General features: G+C 41.6%; 1 protein-coding gene across 1 annotated transcript in view; it reads right to left on the bottom strand.

Moving 5' to 3' along the window:
- The window catches only part of LOC132816664 (solute carrier family 15 member 1-like), a 57,115-nt gene extending 33,851 nt beyond the window's left edge, over positions 1-23,264 (bottom strand). The window contains exons 1-9 of the mRNA XM_060826518.1: positions 23,162-23,264; positions 22,916-22,953; positions 13,954-14,038; positions 12,521-12,662; positions 10,845-10,964; positions 9,037-9,136; positions 7,720-7,810; positions 3,794-3,874; positions 329-411 (exon numbers count right to left, since the gene is read on the bottom strand). Of these exons, the coding sequence (XP_060682501.1) occupies positions 329-411; positions 3,794-3,874; positions 7,720-7,810; positions 9,037-9,136; positions 10,845-10,964; positions 12,521-12,662; positions 13,954-14,038; positions 22,916-22,953; positions 23,162-23,168 (747 nt within the window). The 5' untranslated portion in view covers positions 23,169-23,264. The remainder of the gene's footprint in view (positions 1-328; positions 412-3,793; positions 3,875-7,719; positions 7,811-9,036; positions 9,137-10,844; positions 10,965-12,520; positions 12,663-13,953; positions 14,039-22,915; positions 22,954-23,161) is intronic.
- Positions 23,265-24,197: the final 933 nt, after the last annotated feature.

The raw sequence follows: 24,197 nt of genomic DNA, 5'->3' as shown, positions 1-24,197 counted from the left end.
CATTAAAAACATTTGGATCACCAATATCCTTTGAGCTTAAGGGAAGGGAACCTGTTGGCCTTATCTGGCCTGGTCTATATGTGACTCCAGACCCATAGCCAAATGTTGGCATTTAATTGCCATCTGCAACAGCCTTGCAATGAAGGACAATAACCTTTTGGCCACTCCACTGGCAACCACATACTGTGAGTTCATTAAAAAATATAATGTTGCCACAAACACAAAACAAAAATTCTGGGAGAAGCCAATAAGCATCATCATCTTTCTCAGTGTTCCATACTGACATGATCATTAACCTGTAGTACTTAATTTCAGTCTTATCACTTACCCATATGCACTTGCAAACTTTAAGCATAATATTCCCCTCGGGTGTAGATTTCCTATACAAAGGACTTCCTCCTATAAATACAACTGAAACACATAACATGACATGGTAAGTAGATTATAATTGTTTTGCCTGATATAACATGAAATGTATATATTCTTCTTTGATAACAGCATGGAGTTTTCGTGCCAAGAATGTGCATTGAGAAATCACATATGGGAGGGTTTCCATCTCTGACAGTCTCTCTGCGGTTTAACCACATATACTCCACCTCAAACTCTCCCACCCAGTCAAACAGCACTCTCACCTCCTTTATGTTTTCAGAATAAGGAGTTGGACTAAGTAGACAGCTCTTTCAAAGAGCTGGCAGAGATATGATTGGCCAGATCCCCTCTCCCCGCACTGTATCATTCTATGTGAGCAAATTCAAGAAAAAATGTAACCATAAAGTCTTTACATCTCTTACAATAGGCTCTAACTCTAACATCTCCTCAACTCCCACTAACCCTGAACTGCTATTTTATTCATACATGAGATGTGGATGTCCCAAGTTCCCCTTGAGAAGGTGGTAGTGAGCTGCCTTCTTGAACTGTTACAGTCAACCTGCTGTGGGTTGACCCACAATGACATTAGAGAGGGAATTCCAGGAGTTTGACCCAACAACAGCGAAGGAACAGTGATATATTTCCAAGTCAGATAGTGAGAGGCTTGGAGGGATGTGGTGGTGTTCCCATGTATCAGCTGCCCTTGTATTCCCGATGGAAGTGGTTTGGGTTTGGAGGGTGCTGTCCGAGGATCTTTGTTGAATTTCTGCAGTGCTTCTTGTCGATAGTACACACTGCTGCTACTGAGTGGTGGAGGGAGTGGATGTGGTGCCAATAAGCAAGCTGCTTTGTCCTGGATGGTGTCAAGCCTCTTGAGTGCTGTTGGAACTGCACCCATCCAAGCAGGTGGAAAGTATTCCATCACACTCCTGACTTATGCCTTGTAGATAGTGGACAGGCTTTGGGGAGTCAAGAGGTGAGTTATTCCCTGTTATTCTTAGCCTCTGACCTGCTTTTGCAGCCACTGTGTTAATGTAGTGACTCCAGTTAAATCTCTGGTCAATGATAACCTTGAGGATGTTGATACTGAGGGATTCAATAATGATAATACTATTGAATGTCATGGGGTGGTGGTTCGATGTTACTTGCCATTTGTCAGCACAAGCCTGGATATTGTCCAGATTTTGTTCCATTTGAACATAAACTGCTTCAGCATCTGAGTATCTGTGAATGGTGCTGAACATTGTGCAATCATCAGCGAACATTACCACCTGACATGATGTTGGAGGAAAGGTCATTGATGGAGCAGCTGAAGATGTTTGATAGCGCTGTAGATGACACCTTCCATCATTTTACAATTGATTGAGAGTAAACTGATGGGGTTGTAATTGGTCGAGTTGAATTTGTCCTGCTTTCACTGTACAGGACATATATGGGCAATTTTTCACATTGTCGGGTGGATGCCATTATTGTAACTGTACTGGATGGGTTTGGCCTAGGAAGCGGAAAGGTCTGGAGCACAAGTCTTCAGGACTATTGCCGGAATGTTGTTAGGGCCCATGACATTTGCAGAATCCAATGTCTTCCACAATTTCTTGTTCTCACATAAAGTGCATAGGATTGACTGAAGACTGGTATCGGTGTTACTGGGGACCTCTGGAGGAGACTACAATGAATCATCCACTTGGTACCTCTGCAAATGCTTTAGGTTTAATTTTGCACTGCTGTGTTGGCCACTTCCATCATTGAGGATGGGGATATTTGTGGAGCTTCCTCCTCCAGTAAGTTGTTTTAATTTGTGGGTGGCACGGTGGCACAGTGGTTAGCACTGCTGCCTCACAGCGCCTGAGACCCGGGTTCAATTCCCGACTCAGGTGACTGTCTGTGTGGAGTTTGCACGTTGTCTGCGTGGGTTTCCTCCGGGTGCTCCGGTTTCCTCCCACAGTCCAAAGATGTGCGGGTCAGGTGAATTGGCCATGCTAAATTGCCCGTAGTGTTAGGTAAGGGGTAAATGTAGGGGTATGGGTGGGTTACGCTTCGGCGGGTCAGTGTGGACTTGTTGGGCCGAAGGGCCTGTTTCTACACTGCAAGTAATCTAATCTAATTATTCACCATCGTTCAGGGCTGGAAGTGGCAGGACTGCAAAGTTTAGATCTGATCCGCTGGTTGTGGGATTGTTTGGCTCTGTCTATCTCTTACTATTTATTCTGTCTATCGTGTGAATATGAAATGCATGAGAGATAAAAGTCTTCCTAGTTATTAATGATTATCTATAAGTATGATACAAATTGTTGCCATATATCAAATGTAGGAATGAATTACTGCAGATGCTGGAGTCATGCACTAGTAGGACCCCAACTTTCCCGTAGCCGGTGATTTTAACACATTATCCTGCTCGCATCTGTCCTCCACATGCTGCAGTGTTCCAGCGAATCACGCTAGTGTTTTCAAATAAACCCATTGAACTATAACCTGGTGTCATGTGATTTTTGACCATCTTCAGACTTGGCACTTTCCAGCCTTCTGGACTTAATATTGAGTTCAACACCTTCAAATTGTGAACCTCCCTTGTTTTTTAGCTTGTTACATTCTGTTATCATGGCCTCTTTTCCCTCCCCTCACCCAGGAGGACTGTCTGTCCTTTCAATTCTGGCAGTTGGACATACTGTTGGACATGTCATGAACCATCTAATGCCTGGAGGAAGAACGCCTCATCTTCCACCTTGGGACCCTCCAACCACATGGCACCACTGTGAAGGTCACCAGTTTCCTCATTCCCACCCCCACCCCCCCATCACCACCTTATCCCAGTTCCAACTTCCCAACTCTGCATCGCCTTCTTGACCTGTCCTACCTGTCCATCTTCCTTCCCACCTATCTGCTCCACCCTCCTGTCCCACCTATCACCATTACCCGCACCTCCATCCGCCTATCGCACTCTCAGCTACCTCCTCCCCCCCCTCACACTCCCTTCCATTAATCTTTCCACTCCCTCAGCACACAGCCTCATTCCTGATGAAGGCCTCTTGCCTGAAACATCGATTCTCCTGCTCCTCGGATGCTGCCTGGCCTGCTGTGCTTTTTCAGCGCCACACTCTTGACTCTGATCTTCAGCATCTGCAGTCCTCACTTTCTCACACTGTTGTTCTGCCGTTCTCACATTCTGATTGCTTAATCTGAACTATCTACATCTATTCTCCAGCACCCTACACCCACTATCCCCACACTCCTCTACCACAAACTGTTGTATAAATGCTGTCCCCTCCACACTTCAAGTCAGCTCTGATGAAGAGTCATCGAGACTCAAAATATTAGCCAGCTCTCTCTCCATGAATGCTGCCTGATTGCTTGGATCTTTAGCATTGGTTGTTTTCAGTTGCAATGTAGCAGATAGTTTCTGGAGAAGGGAATAGATATGACTTACTCAAAGCAATTGCCATCAGTGCTGCTGGCACTCCAAAGGCAAGGGGGTAACATGCCTGAGCAACATGACCACATTGTTGACCTAAAATATGGAAAGTATGACAAGGTTAGAATTCAACACTCAAAAAAAAATGCCATTACATTAGCATCACAACCATTTTGTTACAATTAGAGGAAAACAGTAGTGATCAAGGCTCATGTCTGGAAGTGCCAAGGTAGAGGTTATGGTTGTGAAGTTTGCTGATAATACAAAATTAGCCATGTGATTGAACGTGAGGGAGAAGGATACAGTGTTCAAATTTGAAAGCATTTGTGAAGGGCACAGGAACACACAATACATAGAGTCTTACAGTCATAGAAATGTAAGCATGGAAACAGACCCTTCGATCCAACTCATCCATGCTAACGAGACATCCTAAATTAATCTAGTCCCATTTGCCAGCACCTGACCCATATCCCTCTGAACTCTTCTTATTCATGTACCCATCCAGATGCCTTTTAAATGTTGTGACTGTACCATCCTCCACCACTTACTATGGCAGTTCATTCCATACACGAGCCACCCTTTGCATGAGAAAGTTGTCCCTTAGATCCCTTTTATATATTTCCCCTCTCACCCCAAACCTATGTCCTCTAGTTCTGGACTCACCCAACGCAGGGGAAAGACCTCGTCTATTTACCCTATCCATGCCCCCCCATGATTTCATAAACCTCTGTAAGGTCACCCCTCACCTCTAACACTCCAGGGAAAACAGCCCCACCCTTTTTAGCCTCTCCCTTTAGCTCAAACACTCCAACCTTGGCAACATCCTTGTAAATCTTTGCTAGGTCCTTTCAAGTTTCACAATTCCCTTCCTAGAGGAGGGAGTTCAGAATTGCACACAATATTCCAGTGGCTGAACCAATGTCCTTAACATCCACAACATAACGTTCCAACCCCTCTACTCAATACTCTGACCAATAAAAGAAAGCATACCAAACGCCTTCTTCACTATCCTACCTACCTGCAATTCCACTTTCAAGGAACTATGAACCTGAACTCCATGAGTTCTGCCCTTTCCAAAATGCAGCACCTTACATTCATCTAAGTTAAACTCCATCTGCCACTCCTTGGTCCATTGGCCCAACTGATCAAAATCGGATACATGACAGCATTCTGAGAAATACTTGGGAACAGAGGGATCTCAGAGCCTGAAGCGTAGTAGGACAGGCAGATATTGTAGGCAGGAAGGCAAATCATCGGAGGGATATGGGCCAAGTGCTGGCAAATGGAACAAGATTAATTTAGGATATGTCCCACGGCATAAAATTCAGGAGCCAGAAGTGAAACTGCGTCGAGAGTCCTGCAGTCACTACGTGATACAAAGGATACGATCGCACCAAAGAAGATATGGAGGGGATTTATGAGGATGCTGCCCAGAATGGAGAATTTAAATACGAGAGAAGGTTATTTGAGATGAAGTTTTTGTTTTGGAATAAAGGAGGCTGAGGGAAAATCTAGAGGTGAAGAAATCATGAGAAGTTTAAGTAGATTGGACAGGTGGCACCGAGCTATTTTTGTAGAGAGGCATCAACGATTTAATGTTATTGGCAGAATGGCTAAAGGGGAAAAATGGTTTTCATCCAGAGGTTGGTGGGAGCTTGGAACTCACTGTCTGAAAGAGAAGCAGAGGCAGAAACACTCAGCATATTTAAAAAAAAGACTGGGGTATACCCTTGAATTTCCGTAATCCATAGGGCTACAAACCAAGAACTAGGAAGTGGAATTAACTGGCTGGATAACACTACTTCAGCTGTGCAGACAGGATGGGCTGAATGGCCTCTTCCTGTGCCATGGGCTTTCCATGATTTTACATTCCTATCTCACAAAATTTTGATTTCATCTCAAAGAGGTGGAAGTTAGTTCAGTTGCACAAAACTCAGAGGAGATACCATTTCGAGTAACTGTATTCACTGCTTTCATGACAGGAAGGATATACCTTTGAGGAAGCACAGCACAGATTCACCAGAATGAAAATGGGGCTGAAAGGATTGAGTAATGGTTAGATTTATATTCCCTGAGTACAGACAATGAAGTTGCAGTCTCATTGAGTTGTTCAAGATGATCAATAGATTTGATAGAGTTGATAGACATGAATTATTCTCTCACATATTTGAATCCAGAACAATGAGGCAGAACCTTGTAGAGAGCTTGGACATTCTAGGGTGAGGCACTTTTCACACACAGGATAGTGATAATCTGGAACTTTTCACCTCATAAAAAACTGTTGAGAGTTTGGATCAGTTGGGAAAATTTCAAAACGAGTATTCAGTTCTGGTCTCCCTGCTATTGGAAAGCTGTTGTTAAATTTGAAAGGGTGCAGAAAAGAGTTACAAGGATATTGCCACAGTTGGAGGGTTTGAGCTATAGGGAGAGGCTGAATAGCCTTGGGCTATTTTCCCTGGAGCATTGGAGGTTGAAGAATGACATTATAGAATTTAATAAAATCATTAGGGGCAAGGGATAGGTGAATAGACAAGGTCTTTGTCCCAAGGTAAGGAAGCCCAAAACTAGAGATTATAGGTTTAACATGAGTGGGGAAAGATTTAAAAGGGCAATGTTTTCATGCAGAGAGTGCTGCGTGTCTGTAATGAGTTGTCAGAGGAAGTAGGCAGGTACAATTACAACATTTAAAAACCATCTGGATGGTATATGAATAGGAAGGGTTTAGAAGGATATGGGTCAAATGCTGGCCAATGGGACTTGATCAGTTTAGGATGTCTGGTTGGCACGCGCGAGTTGGACCGAATGGTCTGCTTCTATGCTGTGTAACTTTATGAATCTATGACTCTAATATTAATAGATTTTTGTTAGACCAAGGTATTAAGGGTGAGGAAATCAAGACAGAGTAAGTATACAGACACATCCTGATCTAACTCAATGATGGAACAAATCTCAGGGTTAGAGACCTTGTCCATTTTTGTTGGAGAATTTAGCCCAACTAATCATGGATCACAAACACACAGATCAGACTGAGAACTGACAAGGATTTATTTAACAAACAGCGATATCACTGAAGAGACTTGAGTCCACGGAAACAGTCACTGACAAGCTGCTCAGAAGGAACCACAGTTTCTTCCTCAAACAGAGAAAACAGTGGAGTTTTATACCTTTATCACAGTGAAGTCTGAGTTATGAGACAATGACGAGACAATGAGTTGTACAATAAAGAGAAATAAAGTTAACTTGAAATGATTCAAGTGTCTGGTGTCTGACAATGAGTTTCTTAATTTACTCAAGCAATTCTGATCTTTGGCTGGAGTAGGTGTTAGTGGGTTTCATCCTGGTATCAATGTGTTTGTATTGTTGAGGGGGGCAAACAAAGTATCTTTGGTGCCTTGTGAAGACTTGTCTCCTAGTGGGAGCAGCTGTGTCCTAAGGACATCAGAGGTGATGGGCTATTGTGGAATAGGAAGTGCATTATCAGTATATTCTCTTGGTCTGGGACTGGATGAGTCATGTCCTGATGTATGTGTGATGTCTGAGACAGCTGGTTTGGCAAATTCAAGGCATTGTGGGGTTGGCTTAGTGGCTAAGTGCAGATATTTTGTGTTGTCTGTTTTGTGGCTACGTCATGGGGAGGCCGGGACCCTTATTTTCTCCTACAAATTCCAATGTTGTAATAATAAAATTGAGCTTTGATCTGATACTGCCATTGGCAAAAGGCCTGTATTTTAGGGTAAAATGGACAAAGAAAATAATTGCATACAGAAATTCGTGAAAATTAAGGGTAGACATGCAAGATTATTTGCAATTAATGCCATTGGTTTTCAATGAAATGATGATCAACAAAGACTTTACATTTAGTTTTGCTTTCCCAACAGTTTTACCAATTTATAGTTTGATTTTGACACTGTCTTCACAAAGCAAAGCCAACTACTGCCTACCTCTCAGGATGGGAGTAATAATGGTAGAAATCAGACTTCCAGCATTGATTGATAAATAGAAAATTGAGAAGAACCGACGTCTTTGTTTTACCTTTGAAGAGAGAAGAAAACATTGACTTCAATGGAGAAAGTAAAAGGTACTGTAAGATATTTACACAAATTCATATTCATTCTTTAACATCAGGGCATTGACACATCTCCTGCTGTCATTTGCTACCTAGATTGAGCTGTCGAAGTTACAATGAGTTTATGAGCCTGCACTGTTAGTAAATCCTTCACCAACCTGTGACCTGGAAGAGATTCCCTGTCAGTTGTGAATCTGCACAAGTTACTGGAACATTAACTCTGCTGTTAGCTTCATGGAAGTGGCCACGTGTGTTTCAGGAAATAGCTGCATGTGTACAATAATCACTCCTTCAACTCACCACTGAAAGTTATGACTGGTACTCAGAACAATGTAAAGACCCTGTTAATGAGAGGATTTCTCTTTCTGCAATGCATTCTTCCATTCTGATCCAGAATGGAAACATTAGAAATTATTCATTCCAACAGATTGAAAATAAGAAATGCTAAGCCTTCAGATTGCTTTCTCACCTTGGAATGGCATGGTGGCTCAGTATTTAGTACTGCTGCCTCCCAGCGCCAGGGACCCAGGTCTGATTCCAGCCTTGGGCGTCTATCTGTGTGGAGTTTGCACATTCTCCCTGTGTCTGTGTGGGTTTCCTCCAGGTGCTCCGGTTACTTTCCACAGCCCAAAGATGTGCAGATTAGGTAAATTGGCTATGCTAACTTGCCCATAGTGTTCAGGGATGTGTAAGTTAGATGCATTAGTTAGGGGTAAATATAGGGTATGGAAAATGGGTCTGGGTGGGTTACTCTTCAGAGGGTCAGTGCTGACTTGTTGGGCCGAAGGGCCTGTTTCCACACTATAGGGATTCTATGACTTTTCCTCCTTGAGCTTGTTCCACACTCTTTTGATCCAATCTTTCTTTGCCTCTATTTCATTTTGTCCCGCTAAATTATCTTCAGTTTACCCAATTTCCTCTCTATCATTCCTTGTTTCTTTCCCAAACCTTGAATCCTATTCATTAAGGCTGTTCGTCCCATCATTCTTTTGTCTTCAGATCTCAGCCAATTACTGGCCAGACAATTTTTGTATTGCTCACTCACAGTCATGGGACTGACCAACAGGACTTTTGTGAGGTCATCCAATTCTGACAACATGTGGGCCAATGCCTCTTGGAATGTTAATGCTTGATTAATGTCTTAACATAACTGTTACGGTTGATAAAAAAAAGAGTTTAAACTTAATGTTACCTGGTGTTCTTCAAACTGGTCACCACCAAATGCTGACACACAAGGTTTGATGCCACCAGTGCCCAAAGCAATAAGAATCAGACCAATCATTGCCAATGCGCTGAAGAAAACAAAACAGATTTAATTTACAAACATAGGCACAAGTTACTATTACTAAGTGTTGGCTCTGGCTCAGTGATAGCACTCTTTCTCCTGAGTTAGATGTGTATGGGTTGCATTTCCACTCCACGGACTTGTGTGCACAGTTGAGGCTGTTGTCCCTGTGCAGTACTGAGTGAGTGTAGAGGAGCTTGTCTTTCAGACTAAACCGTTGGTTCTGTCCATCCTCTTGGATTGATGTAAAAGATCACATGGCTATTTTCTCAAAGAGGATTATGGGAATTTTCCTAAGTGTCCCAGCCAATATTTATTCTTAAACCAAGTTACCTGGTTACTATTACATTACAGGCTGTGGGAGTTTTCTGGGCATTGCCTGTTGTGTTTACAAAACACCAAAAATATGGAACTGCTTAATAAGTTCTCCGAACATAATGAGATTATGAAAGATGCCAAGTCTTTAATTATTAATAATATCCTTTGCTTGTGATGTTTTAGATTATTAACAAGTCTCTCAATTCTTCTTTTATCATTTTGATTAAAATACAAAACTTTCATTACTTTTGGAAACGCTCACCAACAATCCTTAAAGAAAATAAAAGAAGTTTTACTTCCAAGAAACTTTGTTGAAACTTATATTAAACATCATTGCATGGTTTATCAAAGAAAAGCTAAAAAGGTTTTTTTAAACCAGTGATGGCTGAACACTAGATGGATCAAGATTGGCAGATATGCTAATAGATTTAAAGCAAATTACAACAAAAATGGATCATTGCAGATAATTACATAGAATTTACAGTATGGAAACAAGCCATTCAGTCCATTCCAGCTAATTGCCACTATGTATACTTGACACAAGCCTCTTTCTACCCGACTTTATCCCATCTTTGTATTCTTTTTTCCTTCATGTGTTTTCTATTATGCATTTTTCTAACTATACCTTAAATGTACCCATGCCATTCACTTCAACCACCCCTCAAGGCAGTTAACCCCCAAATTCCACATTTTTGCCACTCTCTGGTTAAATTCTCCAAACATTTGGATGAAATCTATGAGTGACAATCTTATATTTATGAGACCTGATTGCTCTTCAACTTCTCTTGTTGTGTTATGGCATGGACTTCAGACCAAACAGGTAGGGGCACCTTGAAGATAGTTACATGATATCACGACATGAGATGTTCTGGTATAAAGGTAGATATCAAACTCTCAGTGCAATGGAGTTAGTGTAATGCGTTCATACAGTCACATGTGTATGCAGTTTACAATAATTTCAGTAAGCACCAAACCTATACTAGGTGTAGGTCAATGATATTATCACAAGGTTAATAGTTTTATTGGTATCTTCAAGACATCTATCTCAACAGGAACACAATCTTTGTGGTATATGCTATGCCAGCTAATACATAGGGAAGAACATACTGGCAGTTGTGTCTGTCCCAAGGAATGACATCATAGTGGCATGTCATTTGTGTTCTCCAGGAAAGAGGCACAGCCTGTTCATATTTCCTGACTATCATTCTTGTGTATTGACTTTACACATTACTCAGCCTCTACATCATTGTTATAAAGTGATGACCAGGATCATGTATAGGAATCTGATTGTGCTCTAACCAAACTTTAATATAAGATTGCTTTTCCACCTAGAAATGTACCCCAGAACTTGGCTGAATTTTTATGTGCATGTTAACTTGCATTGCTAATTTACTCACACATGAACTGCTACATTATTTGGATGACCATTGCCATCAGTATCTGTAATATCTGCAATGCCGCTGATTGATATCACCAGTTGTCCAATTGTATAGACAATGGACAGGTAGATGATGGTCCTGTTATGAAAGAAAGTTAAATTTAGTTGAGACAAAAAAGTTCAACTCGTTCATTAAAATATAAAATGCATGGCACAAACATAAAACTGTGCACATCCCTTCCTGGCAGCTATGGAAACATTTTCCATCATGTGTACTACATACAAAACCACAATGTCTGACCTGCACAACACATCTGCTCATTTATATTCCTACATCTCACCTCTTTGCAGTACAAATTGCTGTTGATTGCCTGAGCTAGAAAAGATTGGTCAACTTCATTACTTTGTGAGTAATGTGCCCATTTCGATGTTCCTCAGATAATTAAGAAAACAAACCAATGTGTGCACGGAGACCAGAGTAATGGAAATATACAATCATAGAAAATAGGAGCAGGAGTTTGGCCATTTGAGCATGTTCTGCTGTTCCATATGGTCACGACTGACCTTCCAACTCAATATTCTGCTCTCACTTTCTCTACATGTTCTATGATCCCTTTAGCCTTAAGAACTGTTTGTAACTCCTTCTTGAAAATATTACTTTGGCCTCAAATGAGCTTTTACTTTTTCCCGGTGTCACAGGTTATTGGTTTCTTAAGTTTTAGCAGCTGCAATTTTAACCTCACTCACTCACTGGCCCTCACACCAGAATTACTCTCCATTGAAAACAGTGGCCAGCAATACCAAACAGGCTGCAAAATCAGCACTCCAAATGATTCAGAGCTACCAGACGAGTTAGCTTGAAATTAGTTCCATGATTTCACTTGTTCCTTGACACTGGTTGGATCACCAGGAGAATGTGCCTTCCAGCTGTAACTCCTATTTGCTGAGTGTGAGAGAATGGAAGATGATTTCAGAGTATCCATTAACAAATGGATTCAGAAAGGCAAAAATATTCTGTGCTATTATTAGCAAACTGTCAATATCTTTATCATCACCAGATACATGTTCTGATTCTGCTGTGAAATTGACCACAGCCTCCAATGACTGTGATTGAGAGTGGCATCATAGTAGTTATATCGCTGAGCTTGGATTCCAAAGGTTAGGATGAAAGATCTGGCGCAGCGAGATCAAACTCCACCATACCAACCGGAGAACTTGAATATAATTAATTAATCAAGCAAATCTAGAGCTCAAAGTCTAGATTCAGAAATGGTGATCATAAAATTACCAGATAATTGGACAAATTAAGGAAGGAAGTCTGCTTCACAAAGTCTAGCTTACACAAAGCTCCAGATCCACAGCAATCTGATTGACTCTTAACTACATATGGTGGCACGGTGGCACAGTGGTTAGCACTGCTGCCTTGCAGCGGCAGAGATCTGGGTTCAGTTCCTGCCTTAGGTGACTGACTGTAAGGAGTTTGCACATTCTCCCTGTGTCTGCACAACTTCATGCTTTTGTACTTTTTATAAAGCCCAAAGTCCTGTATTTTTTAAACCGGCCTTATCAACGTGTCTTGCGACCTTAAATGATTTGTGCACATCTGTTCTAGGTCTCCATGTGCCTGCATTCTCTTTACACGTTATTGCTGTAACATATTTGGTTATTAAGTATCATTATTTTTAAAATACTTACTTGAATTTTCCCAACCAGGAGTCAGCAATGATTGCTCCAATGATTGGTGTTAAGTAACACAGAGCAACAAAGGCATGATAAATGGCAGTTGCAAAATCCTCAGTCCAGTGCAGAAAATAACGGAAATAGAGGACAAGCACAGCTGATTAAAGAAGACAAAGAAGACAGACTTGTTAGATCAGAAGACTCAGCTGTTAAGAAATGTTCCATCTTTATTAAAATAGCATGCCAACATGGAGATATTGAACTGCATTGTTGTATGACATTTCATATCATCTTCTCTCGTGTTGCTCTTTAGTTTTGTATTTTCAAGCTTCCTCAACTATGTCCATTTCATCTCTTCTCTGCCAAAACTTTTGTCTACATCTTTATTTGCTCAGGACTTGACTAACCCAATGCTCTCCTCGCCAGACCCCACCTTAATTCCATGCACTGTCAATTGATTGTCTATCCACCAATGCCTTAGTTTAAAAATTCTCATTTTCATGTTCAGATGACTCTTGGCCTTGCCCATCCTTATCTCTCTCTAATCCCTTCCAGCCCTATGATCCTCCAACTCCGGCCTGGTGTGTGTTTCTGATTTTACGTGCTATACTGTTGGCAGATGTGCCTTTAGCTACCTAGGCTGTCAGCACAGAATTTTCTTCCCTAAGCTTACCTATCTTTCTACTCACTCACACATTTGCTCTCTACTCCTTAAAGGTCAGAAGTCACACAACACCAGGTTATATTTGAAATCACAAGGTTTTGGAAAGTAGTAAGGTGAACCTGCCTCTGAAAGCTTGTGATTTCAAATAAACCTGTTGAACTATAACCTGGTGTTGTGTGACTTCTGACTTTGTCCATCCCAGTCTAAACACCTGCACTTGCACATCATGGCCCCTTTAAGACATTCACTAAAGCCTAGCTTTTGACTGAGATTGTGTTCACCAGTCTAAAAATATCCTTTTGCAACCCAACATTAAATTTCAATCGAGTAGCCTGCCTACGAAGTGATTTTGGATGGTTTATTAAGTTAAAGGCATTTTGTAAAGGCAAGTTGTTATTGCTGGTTGGAGTTAGATTAGATTACTTAGATTAGATTACTTACAGTGTGGAAACAGGCCCCTCGGCCCTACAAGCCCACACCGACCCGCCGAAGCGCAACCCACCCACACCCCCACACACACCCCTTACCTAACACTACGGGCAATTTAGCATGGCCAATTCACCTGACCCGCACATCTTTGGACAGTTGTTTGCTGTAAAGATTTTATATACAATCGCATTTTTACTCATGTTATGAATTAGGATGAAGGATCGCAGTTACCACATTCATTGTTCAGCAAGTGGACGCCACATCAAATATTTGTTCAATTCTGCACAGCTGAGAACCAAGTGAACCAATTCTTTCTAAGTCTCAAAGTTATTATAGTGTACAAAATGCAAAGTACCTCGCATTCCATAGTAGGAGAATCTTTCACAGAATTCATTGACCACGATGAAGAAGATGCTGATGGGAAATCCCAAACAACTGGGCTGTGAGGAAGCAAATGAATGAAAATTGATCTCTAGCAAAAGTTCCAATGAAAATAAATGTCTGTCCACCACAACAAAATAACTAGGTAACAAGATAGTGACCACCTGTCCAATATAGAATACTGTTTCTTGGTTTTGAGAATCTATAACCTATATATTGACCTCAAACAGATTTTTTATGGACAACTGGCCTATTGTATTGTTCATGTTAATTGTTGCTTTGCTGATTTGACAGAAATACCTGACTGAAGGCAATACAGTATAAGCAGAATGTGAGGACTGCAGATGCTGGAGGTCAGAGGCGAGAGTGTGGTGCTGGAAAAGCACAGCACCCTGATGCTGCCTGGCCTGCAGTGCTTTTCCAGCACCACATTCTCGACTCTGAAAGCAATATAAGACTTGCACCACATAACTTCGTCCACAAGTTCTGGACACCCGCAAAGCCTCAGAAGCTGTCAAGTAGTTTCAGAAGTGCACCCCTTACCATGCTATTCCAGTATAGCTACACCACTGGCATCTGGCCTGTAGTGTGAAAAGTTGGCCTGTTGTATCATGTACACAATATACAGGATGAATCCAACTCAGCTAACTTCTGTTCCGAGTGTTTAATCTCAAGCGTCAATAAAGTGATGGAAGGTGTCATCAGTAGTAAACTACTCAGGGATGCCCAGTTTGAGTTCCACCAGGGTTACTTAGCTCCTTACAGCCTTATTTTAAATGTGGATGAAAGACCTGAATTCCAGAGGCAAGATAAAAGTGACTACTCTTGACAACATAGTCATATTTGACAGAGTGTGGCATCAAGGAGCTCTGGAAAAACTGGAGTCAATAGCAATCAGGGAAATATTTTCCACTGATTAAATTCACACATGGCACATAGGAAGGTGGTTGCTTTTTTTGGAATCAGTTGCTGCAGCTCCAGGACCTTTCTGCAGGATGGTGTCAAAGGCACAGCCACCTTCAGCTGTTTTGCAGATTCTCTGCAATGTTGAAGTCGGCTATTGGCCCATTGAGTTCACACTGACTTTCTAAAAAGCATCTCACCCAGACCCACCCCCTACCCTAACCCTGCAACCTTGCATTTCCCATGGCCAATCCACTTAGCCTGCGTATCCCTGGACACTATGGGCAGTTTAGCATCGCCAATCCACCTTTTCTGCACATGTTTGAAATGTGGGAGGAAACCAGAGCACCAAAGGAAACCCACACAGTCTGGGGAGATTGTGTAAACACCTCACAGACCGGTCCAAGTATAGGATCGACCAGGTCCCTTGCGCTGTGAGGCAGCAGTGCTAATTCCTGAACCACCATGCCTCCCTGATTGGCAATGACTTCCCTCAGTAATAAGGTCAGGAATGGGGATGTTCACTGATGACTGCATAGTGTTTGACACTATTTGACACTCCTCAAGTACTGAAACAGTCCATGTTCGAATGCAGCAAGATCTGGACAATATCAGGTTTTGACTGAAAAGTAGCAAGTAACATTCCCACCACACAAATGCCAGGCAATGACCATCTCCAATGAGAGAGAAACTAACCATCATCCCTTTACAAACACACAGGGAGGAGGTGGCCTAGTGGTATTATCACTAGACTGTTAATCCAAAGACCCAGGTAATGCTTTGTGGGTGGCACGGTGGCTCAGTGGCTAGCACTGCAGCCTCACAGCACCAGAGACCTGGGTTCAATACCTGCCTCAGGTGACTGTCTGTGTGGAGTTTGCAAATTCTCGCCGTGTCCGCTTGGGTTTTCTCTGGGTGCTCTGGTTTCCTACCACCGTCCAAAGATGTGCAGGTCAGATGGATTGGCCATGCTAAATTGCCCATAGTGTTAGGTGTGTTCTTAGGTGTGTGAGTCAAGGGTAAATATAGGGTAGGGGAATGGGTTTGGATGGGTTACTCTTTGGAGGGTTGGTGTGGACTAGTTGGGCCAAATGGCCTGTTTCCACATTGTAGGAAATCTAATCTAATCCGATGGTATTACCATCATTGAATCCTCCACTATCAACAATTTGGGAGTTATCAATTTCCAGAAACTAAACTGAACTAGCCATATAAATACAGTGGCTACAAGAGTAGACCAGAGCCTAGGAACCTGCAGTGAGAAGTTCACCTCCTGACTCCCTAAAGCCAGTTTACCATCAACAAGACACAAGTCAGGATGCTTTGTCTGGATGAGTACAGCTTTCTTAGAAGAGTGAGGGATGACTTAATGAAATTCTAAAATTCAGAATGGCCTTAACAAGGTATACGTCGAAAGATTGTTTCTTCTTGTGGGTCAGTCCAGTATACACTGTTTTAAAATTAGAGGTTACCCATTCGGATAGAAATGAGGAGTATTAATTTTTCTGAGGGTTGTGTGATTTTCTGAACTCTCTGCCTCATGATGGCAGTAGCCATGGGTCATTAAATATTTTTAAGATAATTTCTGGGCAGGCAGGGAAATCAAGAGGTGTTGGGGTTAGATGGGAATGGGGAACTCGAAACACAAGCAGATCAGCTATGATCTTATTGAATGGCAGAACGTACTCATGGGGCTGAATGGCCTACATCTGCTTCTATTGGATACGCTGGGATGGATGCATAACCTCAGAACAATCTTCCAAAAACCCGTAATGTGCAATACCATACGATCAGATATTCTGTCTTTTAGAAGTGATATTGGTAAAATCAGCTCCAACAGTATTGAAATATCCTGAAATTGTTTAGGGTACTTTATAAATGCAAAAACAGAAGTTGATGGAAAAGCTCAGCAGGTCTGGCAGCATCTGTGAAGAGAAATCAAAGATAACATTACAGGTCCAGCGACTCTTTCTCAGAACTTATAAAAGCAAGCCTTTTTATCTTTCATTTACAAATTAATTTGGTTGCAGATAAATCTTTCCTAGGTTTGTTTTTGTGCTTCTGATTTAGTCAATTCCATGTAAACCTTTTCTGATACAGTAATAGCTCACAAAGATGGGTTAAACCCACTGAGTCATGACTGAAAGCCCCTCAGTAGTGGCTGTAAGGTAATGGTTCTGAAGTGGTTTTTTAGATTAGATTACTTACAGTGTGGAAACAGGCCCTTTGGCCCAACAAGTCCACACTGACCTGCTGAAGCGCAACCCCTACATTTACCCCTTCACCTAACACTATGGGCAATTTAGCATGGCCAATTCACCTAACCTGTACATCTTTGGACTGTGGGAGGAAACTGGAGCACCCGGAGGAAAACCACGCAGACACAGGAAGAATGTGCAAACTCCATAAAGTCAGTTTGGCGATAGTGACCACAATTCAGTCATATTGACAATAGTAATGAGCAGGGATAGGTATATACTACAGGGAAAGAGGTATAACAGGGGAAAAGGGCAATTATGATGTGATTAGATAAGATTTAGGATGCATGGGATGGGGAAGATAACTGCAGGGGATGAACACACTTGAAATGTGGAGCTTATTCAAGGAACAGCTACTGGGGGTCCTTGATAAGTATACATCTATCAGGCAGGGAGGTAGTTGTTGAGAGAGGGAGCCATGTTTTACTAAAATTGAACCTCTTATCAAAAGGAAGAAGGAGGTCTATGTGAGGATGAGATGTGAAGGCTCAGTTATAAATTAGCTCTCAGTTATAACTTGAGAGTTATAAATTAGCCAGAAAAGATCTAAAGAGCAGTCAAAGGAGATCCGGGGTAGGGGGAGGCATGAGAAGTTGTTGACGGATAGGATCAAGGAAAACCCTAAGGCCTGCCATAGGTATATCAGGAATAAAAGAATGACTAGAGTAAGATTAGGGCCAATCAAAGATGGTTGTGGAAAGTTGTGTGTAGAATCTGAGGACATAGAGGAAGTGCTTAATGAATACTTTTCATCAGTATTCACACTGGAAAAGGGCAATGTTAGTGAGAATACGGTGATACAGGCAACTAAATTAGATGGAATTGTGGTTGACAAAGAGGAGGTTTTAGCAATTTCGGAAGATCTAAAAATAGATAAGTCCCCTGGGCCGGATGGGATTTATCCTTGGGTTCTCTGGGAAGCCAGGGTTGAGATTGAAGAGCCTTTGGCATTGATATTTATGTTATTATTGTCGACAGGAGTAATACCAGGAGACTGGAGGATAGCAAATGTTGCTCCCTTGTTTAAGAAGGGGAGTCAGGCCAACCCTGATAATTATAGGCCAGTGAGCCTTACTTCGGTTGTGAATGAGGTGTTGTAAAAAGTTATAAGAGATAGGATTAACAATCATCTGGAAAGGAATAACTTGATTAGGGATAGTCAACACGGTTTTGTGAAGGGTAGGTCATGCCTAACTAACCTTAATGAGTTCTTTGAGAAGGTGACAAAACAGGTGGATTAAGGTAAAGCGGTTGATGTAGTGAATATGCACTTCAGTAAGGCATTTGATAAGATTCTACATGGTAGGCTATTGCACAAAATACAGAGTTTTGGGATTGAAGGTGATTTAGTGAATTGGATCAGAATTTGGTTAGCTGAAAGAAGACAGAGGCTGATGGTTGATGGGAAATGTTACCAATGGTGTGCTGCAAGGATCTGTTTTGGGGCCACTACAGTTTGTCATTTTTATAAATGATCTGGATGTAGGCGTCGAAGGATGGGTTTGTAAATTTGCAGATGACATTAAGGTAGGCAGAGTTGTGGATAATGCCAAAGAATGTTGTGGATTACAGAGGGACATAGATAAGATGTAGAGCTGGGCGGAGAAGTGGCAAATGGAGTTTAATGCGGAAAAGTGTGAGTCATGGAGTCATAGAGATGTACAGGAAACAGACCCTTCAGTCCAACCCGTCCATGCCAACCAGATATCCCAACCCAATCTAGTCCCACCTGCCAGCACCCGGCCCACATCCCTCCAAATCCTTCCGATTCATATACCCATCCAAATGCCTCTTAAATGTTGCAATTGTACCAGCCTCCACCGTATCCTCTGGCAGCTCATTCCATACACATACCATCCTCTGTGTGAAAAAATTGCCCCTTAGGTCTCTTTTATATCTTTCCCCTCTCACCCTAAACCTATGCCCTCTTGTCCTGGACTCCCCAACCTCAGGGAAAAGACTTTGTCTATTTATCCTATCCATGCCCCTCATAATTTTGTAAACATCTATAAAGTCACCCCTCAGCCTCCGACGCTCCAGGGAAAACAGTCCCAGCCTATTCAACCTCTCCCTACAGCTCAAATCCTCCAAAGCTGGCAACATCGTTGTAAATCTTTTCTGAATCCGTTCAAGTTTCACAACGAGGTAGTTCACTTGGGAAAAAATAACAGGAATGCAGAGTATTGAGCTGCTGGTAAAATTCTTGGCTGTGTAGATGAGCAGAGCGACCTTAGTGTCCAGGTGCATAAATCCCTGAAAGTTGCCACCCAGGTTGATAGGGTTGTGAAGAAGGCACATGGTGTGTTGGCGTTATTGGTAGGGGGATTGAGTTTTGGAGCCAAGAGGCCATGCTTCAGCTGGACATGACACTGGCAAGGCAGCATCTGGAGTATTGCATGCAGTTTTAATCACCGCATTATAGGAAAGATGTGAAAGCTTTGCAAAGGGTTCAGAGGAGATTTACTAAGATGTTGCCTGTTATGGAGCGAAGGTCTTGGGAGGAAAGGCTGAGGGAACTGAGGCTGCTATCGTAAGAGAGAAGAAGGTTGAGAGGTGACTTAATCGAGACGCATATGATAATCAGAGGATTAGATACGGTGGACAGTGAGAGTCTTTTTCCATGGATGGTGAAGGCTAACATGAGGGGACATAGCTTTAAATTGAGGGGTGATAGAGTTAGGACATATACCAGGGTAGTTTCTTTACTCAGAGAATAGTGGGGCATGGAATGGCTTGCCTGCAACGGTAGTAGACTCACTGCTGTTAAGGGCGTTTAAATGGGCATTGGGTATGTATATGGATAATAATGGAACGGTGTAGGTTAGGTGGGCATCAGATTAATTTCACAGGTTGGCGCAACATTGAGGACTGAAGGGCCTGTACTGCGCTGTAACGTTCTATGTTTGATGTGCTATAAGTTTGATTACTTATGTGTTAATGTTCCCAATGTCAGTCATGTCGCATTTGAGACATTTGAGCACCGAAGCCAACTCAGACTTGCAGCACAGTGCTGACATTGTGCTGTACTGTCAGTGTTTCTGTCTCCCTGTACAGTACTGAAGGAGTGATGTACTGTCAGTGTTTCTGTCTCCCTATATACTTTAATGAGGGAGAGCTGTACTGTCAGTGTTTCTGTCTCCCTGTACAGTACTGAGGGAGTGCCGTACTGTCAGTATCTCTGACTCCCCATATACTTTAATGAGGGAGAGCTGTACTGTCAGTGTTTCTGTCTCCCTGTACAGTACTGAGAGAGTGCCGTACTGTCAGTATCTCTGACTCCCCATATACTTTAATGAGGGAGAGCTGTACTGTCAGTGTTTCTGTCTCCCTGTACAGTACTGAGAGAGTGCCGTACTGTCAGTATCTCTGACTCCCCATATACTTTAATGAGGGAGAGCTGTACTGTCAGTGTTTCTGTCTCCCTGTACAGTACTGAGGGAGTGCCGTACTGTCAGTATCTCTGACTCCCTATATACAGTAATGAGGGAGTGCAGAACTGTCAGTGTTTCTGTCTCCCTATTTACACTAATGAGGGAGAGCTGTACTGTGAGTGTTTCTGTTTTTTGGATATGACATTTAACTGTGACCAAATCTGCCCTGTAAAGTGGCCTTAAAAAATCCTTCAGCACCATTTTGAAAGGAGCAGTGATGTCCTGGCCAATATTTCTCCCTTAATCAATACTTTATCTGGTCAGTGCTCATTGTGACATTTTGCTGTGCACAAGTTGATTGCTATATTTCCACACTATACCAACGACTGTGCTTCAAAACTCATTCATTGTCTGGAAAACATTTTTGGATGGACTGAGGTCATGACCGGCATTATATCGTTTGCCAATGAAAGCAAATCGAAACTCTGCAGTCCAAATGCAGATTAAAAGGAAGTGCTGCCCCTTGTGGCAACTTTATTATTATCTCCTCCCAGTGAAAGCTTGGGCACCAAGGAAAACCTCCTGTCTCAAAATTTCATAGTTCCTGGAGAATCTGGAACATTAGACAATACATATGTTGATAAATCAGACAGCTGTAGCAGGCACTGTGGAAGGATAATAGGCAAATGAAATTCAAGGCTGATAAATGTAGTACATTTGGCGATCATGGAGGTGCAAGTCTAATTGGAGGAATGAAGGGATGTCACATTAAAGATTTATCTATGACTCTTAGTTGCTTCCCGGGTTCTGAAGGCCATTACAAAGGCAAGCAAAGCACTAGGCTTTATTCCTGGAGGGGTAAAATTAAAAAGTAAAGAACTTATGCTAAACCTGTACTGAATCTTGGTTAGATGGTGCCAAGATGACATGTGATGCCAAGATTAATTGTCCTTGACTGGGATGTTCCTTCCATGGCAGATGGTACCAGTGAATTAGGATCTATTCTTTCTCAGAGTTGTTTTTCTTTGCTCTTCACTTGATGCTTCAATGTTAATGTTTCCAAATAAGCAAATATGCATAGGCTTTCTAGCAGTATCACATTAATAACTATTTGTTGTCGAGTTGAGACCAGAAATTTGATGAGTGGGTATCTCAGTTTGCAGTGTTGCTCAGTAGGTAGCAATCTCAGCTCTGTCTCAGAAATTCATAGGCTCCAAGTCCGTATGAAGCGCAACATTTAACATGTTGCAGAGGGTGTGCTGAACTCTGGGAGATACACTCTTTTGGATGATACATTAAACTGGGACTCCATTTGCATTCTCAGATGGACTTAAAATGTCCTATTTCATTATTTCGCAAAAGAACAGGGAAGGTCTCTCCAAAGACTTGGTCAATATATATCCCTCAACCAATATCACAAGAACAGATGATTTGGTCACAATCACTTTCCAATTTTTGGGAGCTTACTGTCTATAATTTGGCTGCAGTGTCTCCTACATTACAATCGCTGCAGTTCAACAAGTGTTTTATTAACTGAAAATCACTTTGGGTCATCTTATGGGCTATATAAATATAAATCTCTTCTAAAACAGATATATTTCTGTTTGTGTTTCAGTCAGAATTCCAGAACGTAGTTTTGTGGAGATTAAACCAAACTGTATTGGGTAATAGTGAAAAGCAACGCTAAATTCTGACAAACGAACCTGATTTTAGTACAGTACAATGTGCATTATAAATAACAATGCTCCATGTAAGACACCTCCATTATAGAATCATGGTTTTGCAGTACAGATAGACCCTTCAGTCCAACCAGTCCATGCCAAACATAATTCCAAACTAAACTTGTCTTTCCTGCCTGCTCCTGGTCCATATCCCTCCAAACCTTTCCTATTCACGTATATATTTAAGTGTCTTTCAAATGTTGTAACTGTACCCGCATCCACCACTTCCTCAGGAAGTTCATTCCACATACAAAGCACCTTCTCCGTAAGAAGTCTGTCCCTCATGTCTTTTTAAAATCTCTCTCCTCTCACCTTAAAAAATGTGGCTCCTAGTCTTGAAGTCCCAATCCTAGGAAAAAGACATCTACCATTAAGCCTATCTCTCTCTCTGACCTTTGAATGAAGGTACATTCCATCGGCAGATCGTTTGTTAATTGCTGTAACATTAATACTTATTTCTCTGAAAAAAAATGCCATAGGATAAAATTATTAAGAGAACACTCACACTGCCAGTAAATAAAAACAAAAGACTGACATGAAGCTAGACCAATCAGAACGCTGAACAACTAGATCCCCATCTCTGAACTAACAAAATGCAGCTTATAAATTGAGTTATAAGACCATCTCGCAAAACATTTGACCATATTCAAAAATGAAAAAAATTGAAAATGATCATTACCAACCTTTGAACTTGTCGCTTCCCCATCTCTGTTCTTTTTATCTGTAGGACAGTTTGAAAATAAAACAGAAATGAAAAGTTTCTTTGAAATGTTGGATGTTAATTAAATGAGGTTTATAACTGTTCTTCACTGACAAACTATTCAGCAAGTTGTCATTAAATATATCACAGTTTGACAAGGCAGGAAACCTGAATAAACAAGATCCATTTGAAATGAACAGAATTTCCATGCAAAATTGAAGGCACCAACCTTTCATTTTTCGCAGCTGGTTGAGTGTCTTGCTCTTCCCTGGAAATCTAAACTTGAAAAGAGGACGAGCAAAGTGTTGGCATCAAAATGTAACGTTCGGACCTTGAACTTGGTCCATTTCTAATCAGTCAGGTGACCAAGGTGGATTCCCTCATTCAGCTTGATAAGATTGACAGCTAAAATCCTCAACATAGCAGCTGTTGTTGCTGTCCTGAAAGGAGAGCAGAAGTAATTTTGCAACACACAGCGAAACAAAAATCAGGTAAGACGACAGTGAACATGCACAGACACTCCCAGCAAAAAGTACAACTTTCTTCACCGTTCATTACTGATTGACAAGATGAGCTATTTTTGTAACTCATTTTACTAACTTGTTCATAAAAAACAGAACTTCTCCAGTACTTGACTCCCCAATGACAACTGCTATTTATCAAACATTAAAAGATAGGTTAAGACTCCCACAAGTTACTCTGGATGAATTCCATCTGTCCGTGAGTCACTTATGGGTTTGAGATCTCATTTGGCTTGCAAATCGCTTCAGCAAAAGAATGCCCAGTTTATTTGTGACATCATGTAATTCACACACACCGCAACAGAAATTGCTGCAAACGTTAACATGAGTCTGGCAGAGTTACAAGGAGAAATGTGATAGTTAACCCTACGATTGGAGATCTGTGGATACAGCTGATCTTGAAAACAGAAAGACCTCTCAGTATACAGATTGAAAGATCGCAGGGAGAGAGGGAGCAAAAGGTCCAGGTGAAGAAAATAGCTCAGCCAACTGAAAGACACTGTACAAATAAAATGCAAGTCTTCCTTCCAATTATATTTTCTTCCCAGAGACTTCCCACATCTCCACAGGATAATAGCAAAGCTGAAAATATTCTTGCCTAATGTTGCACGTGCAAACATTTTAATTACCCTAGACCCAACTACACAGATGCTGCCAGACCTGCTGAGTTTTTTCAGCAATTTCTGTTTTGTTTCCAACTAAATAGAATCTTTATTTGCTCTTTCACAAATCACAATCCTTCCC

Source organism: Hemiscyllium ocellatum, chromosome 6 (genome assembly GCF_020745735.1).
Source record: "Hemiscyllium ocellatum isolate sHemOce1 chromosome 6, sHemOce1.pat.X.cur, whole genome shotgun sequence".
Classification (NCBI taxonomy): domain Eukaryota; kingdom Metazoa; phylum Chordata; class Chondrichthyes; order Orectolobiformes; family Hemiscylliidae; genus Hemiscyllium; species Hemiscyllium ocellatum.
This window is presented reverse-complemented; position numbering and strand designations above follow the sequence as displayed.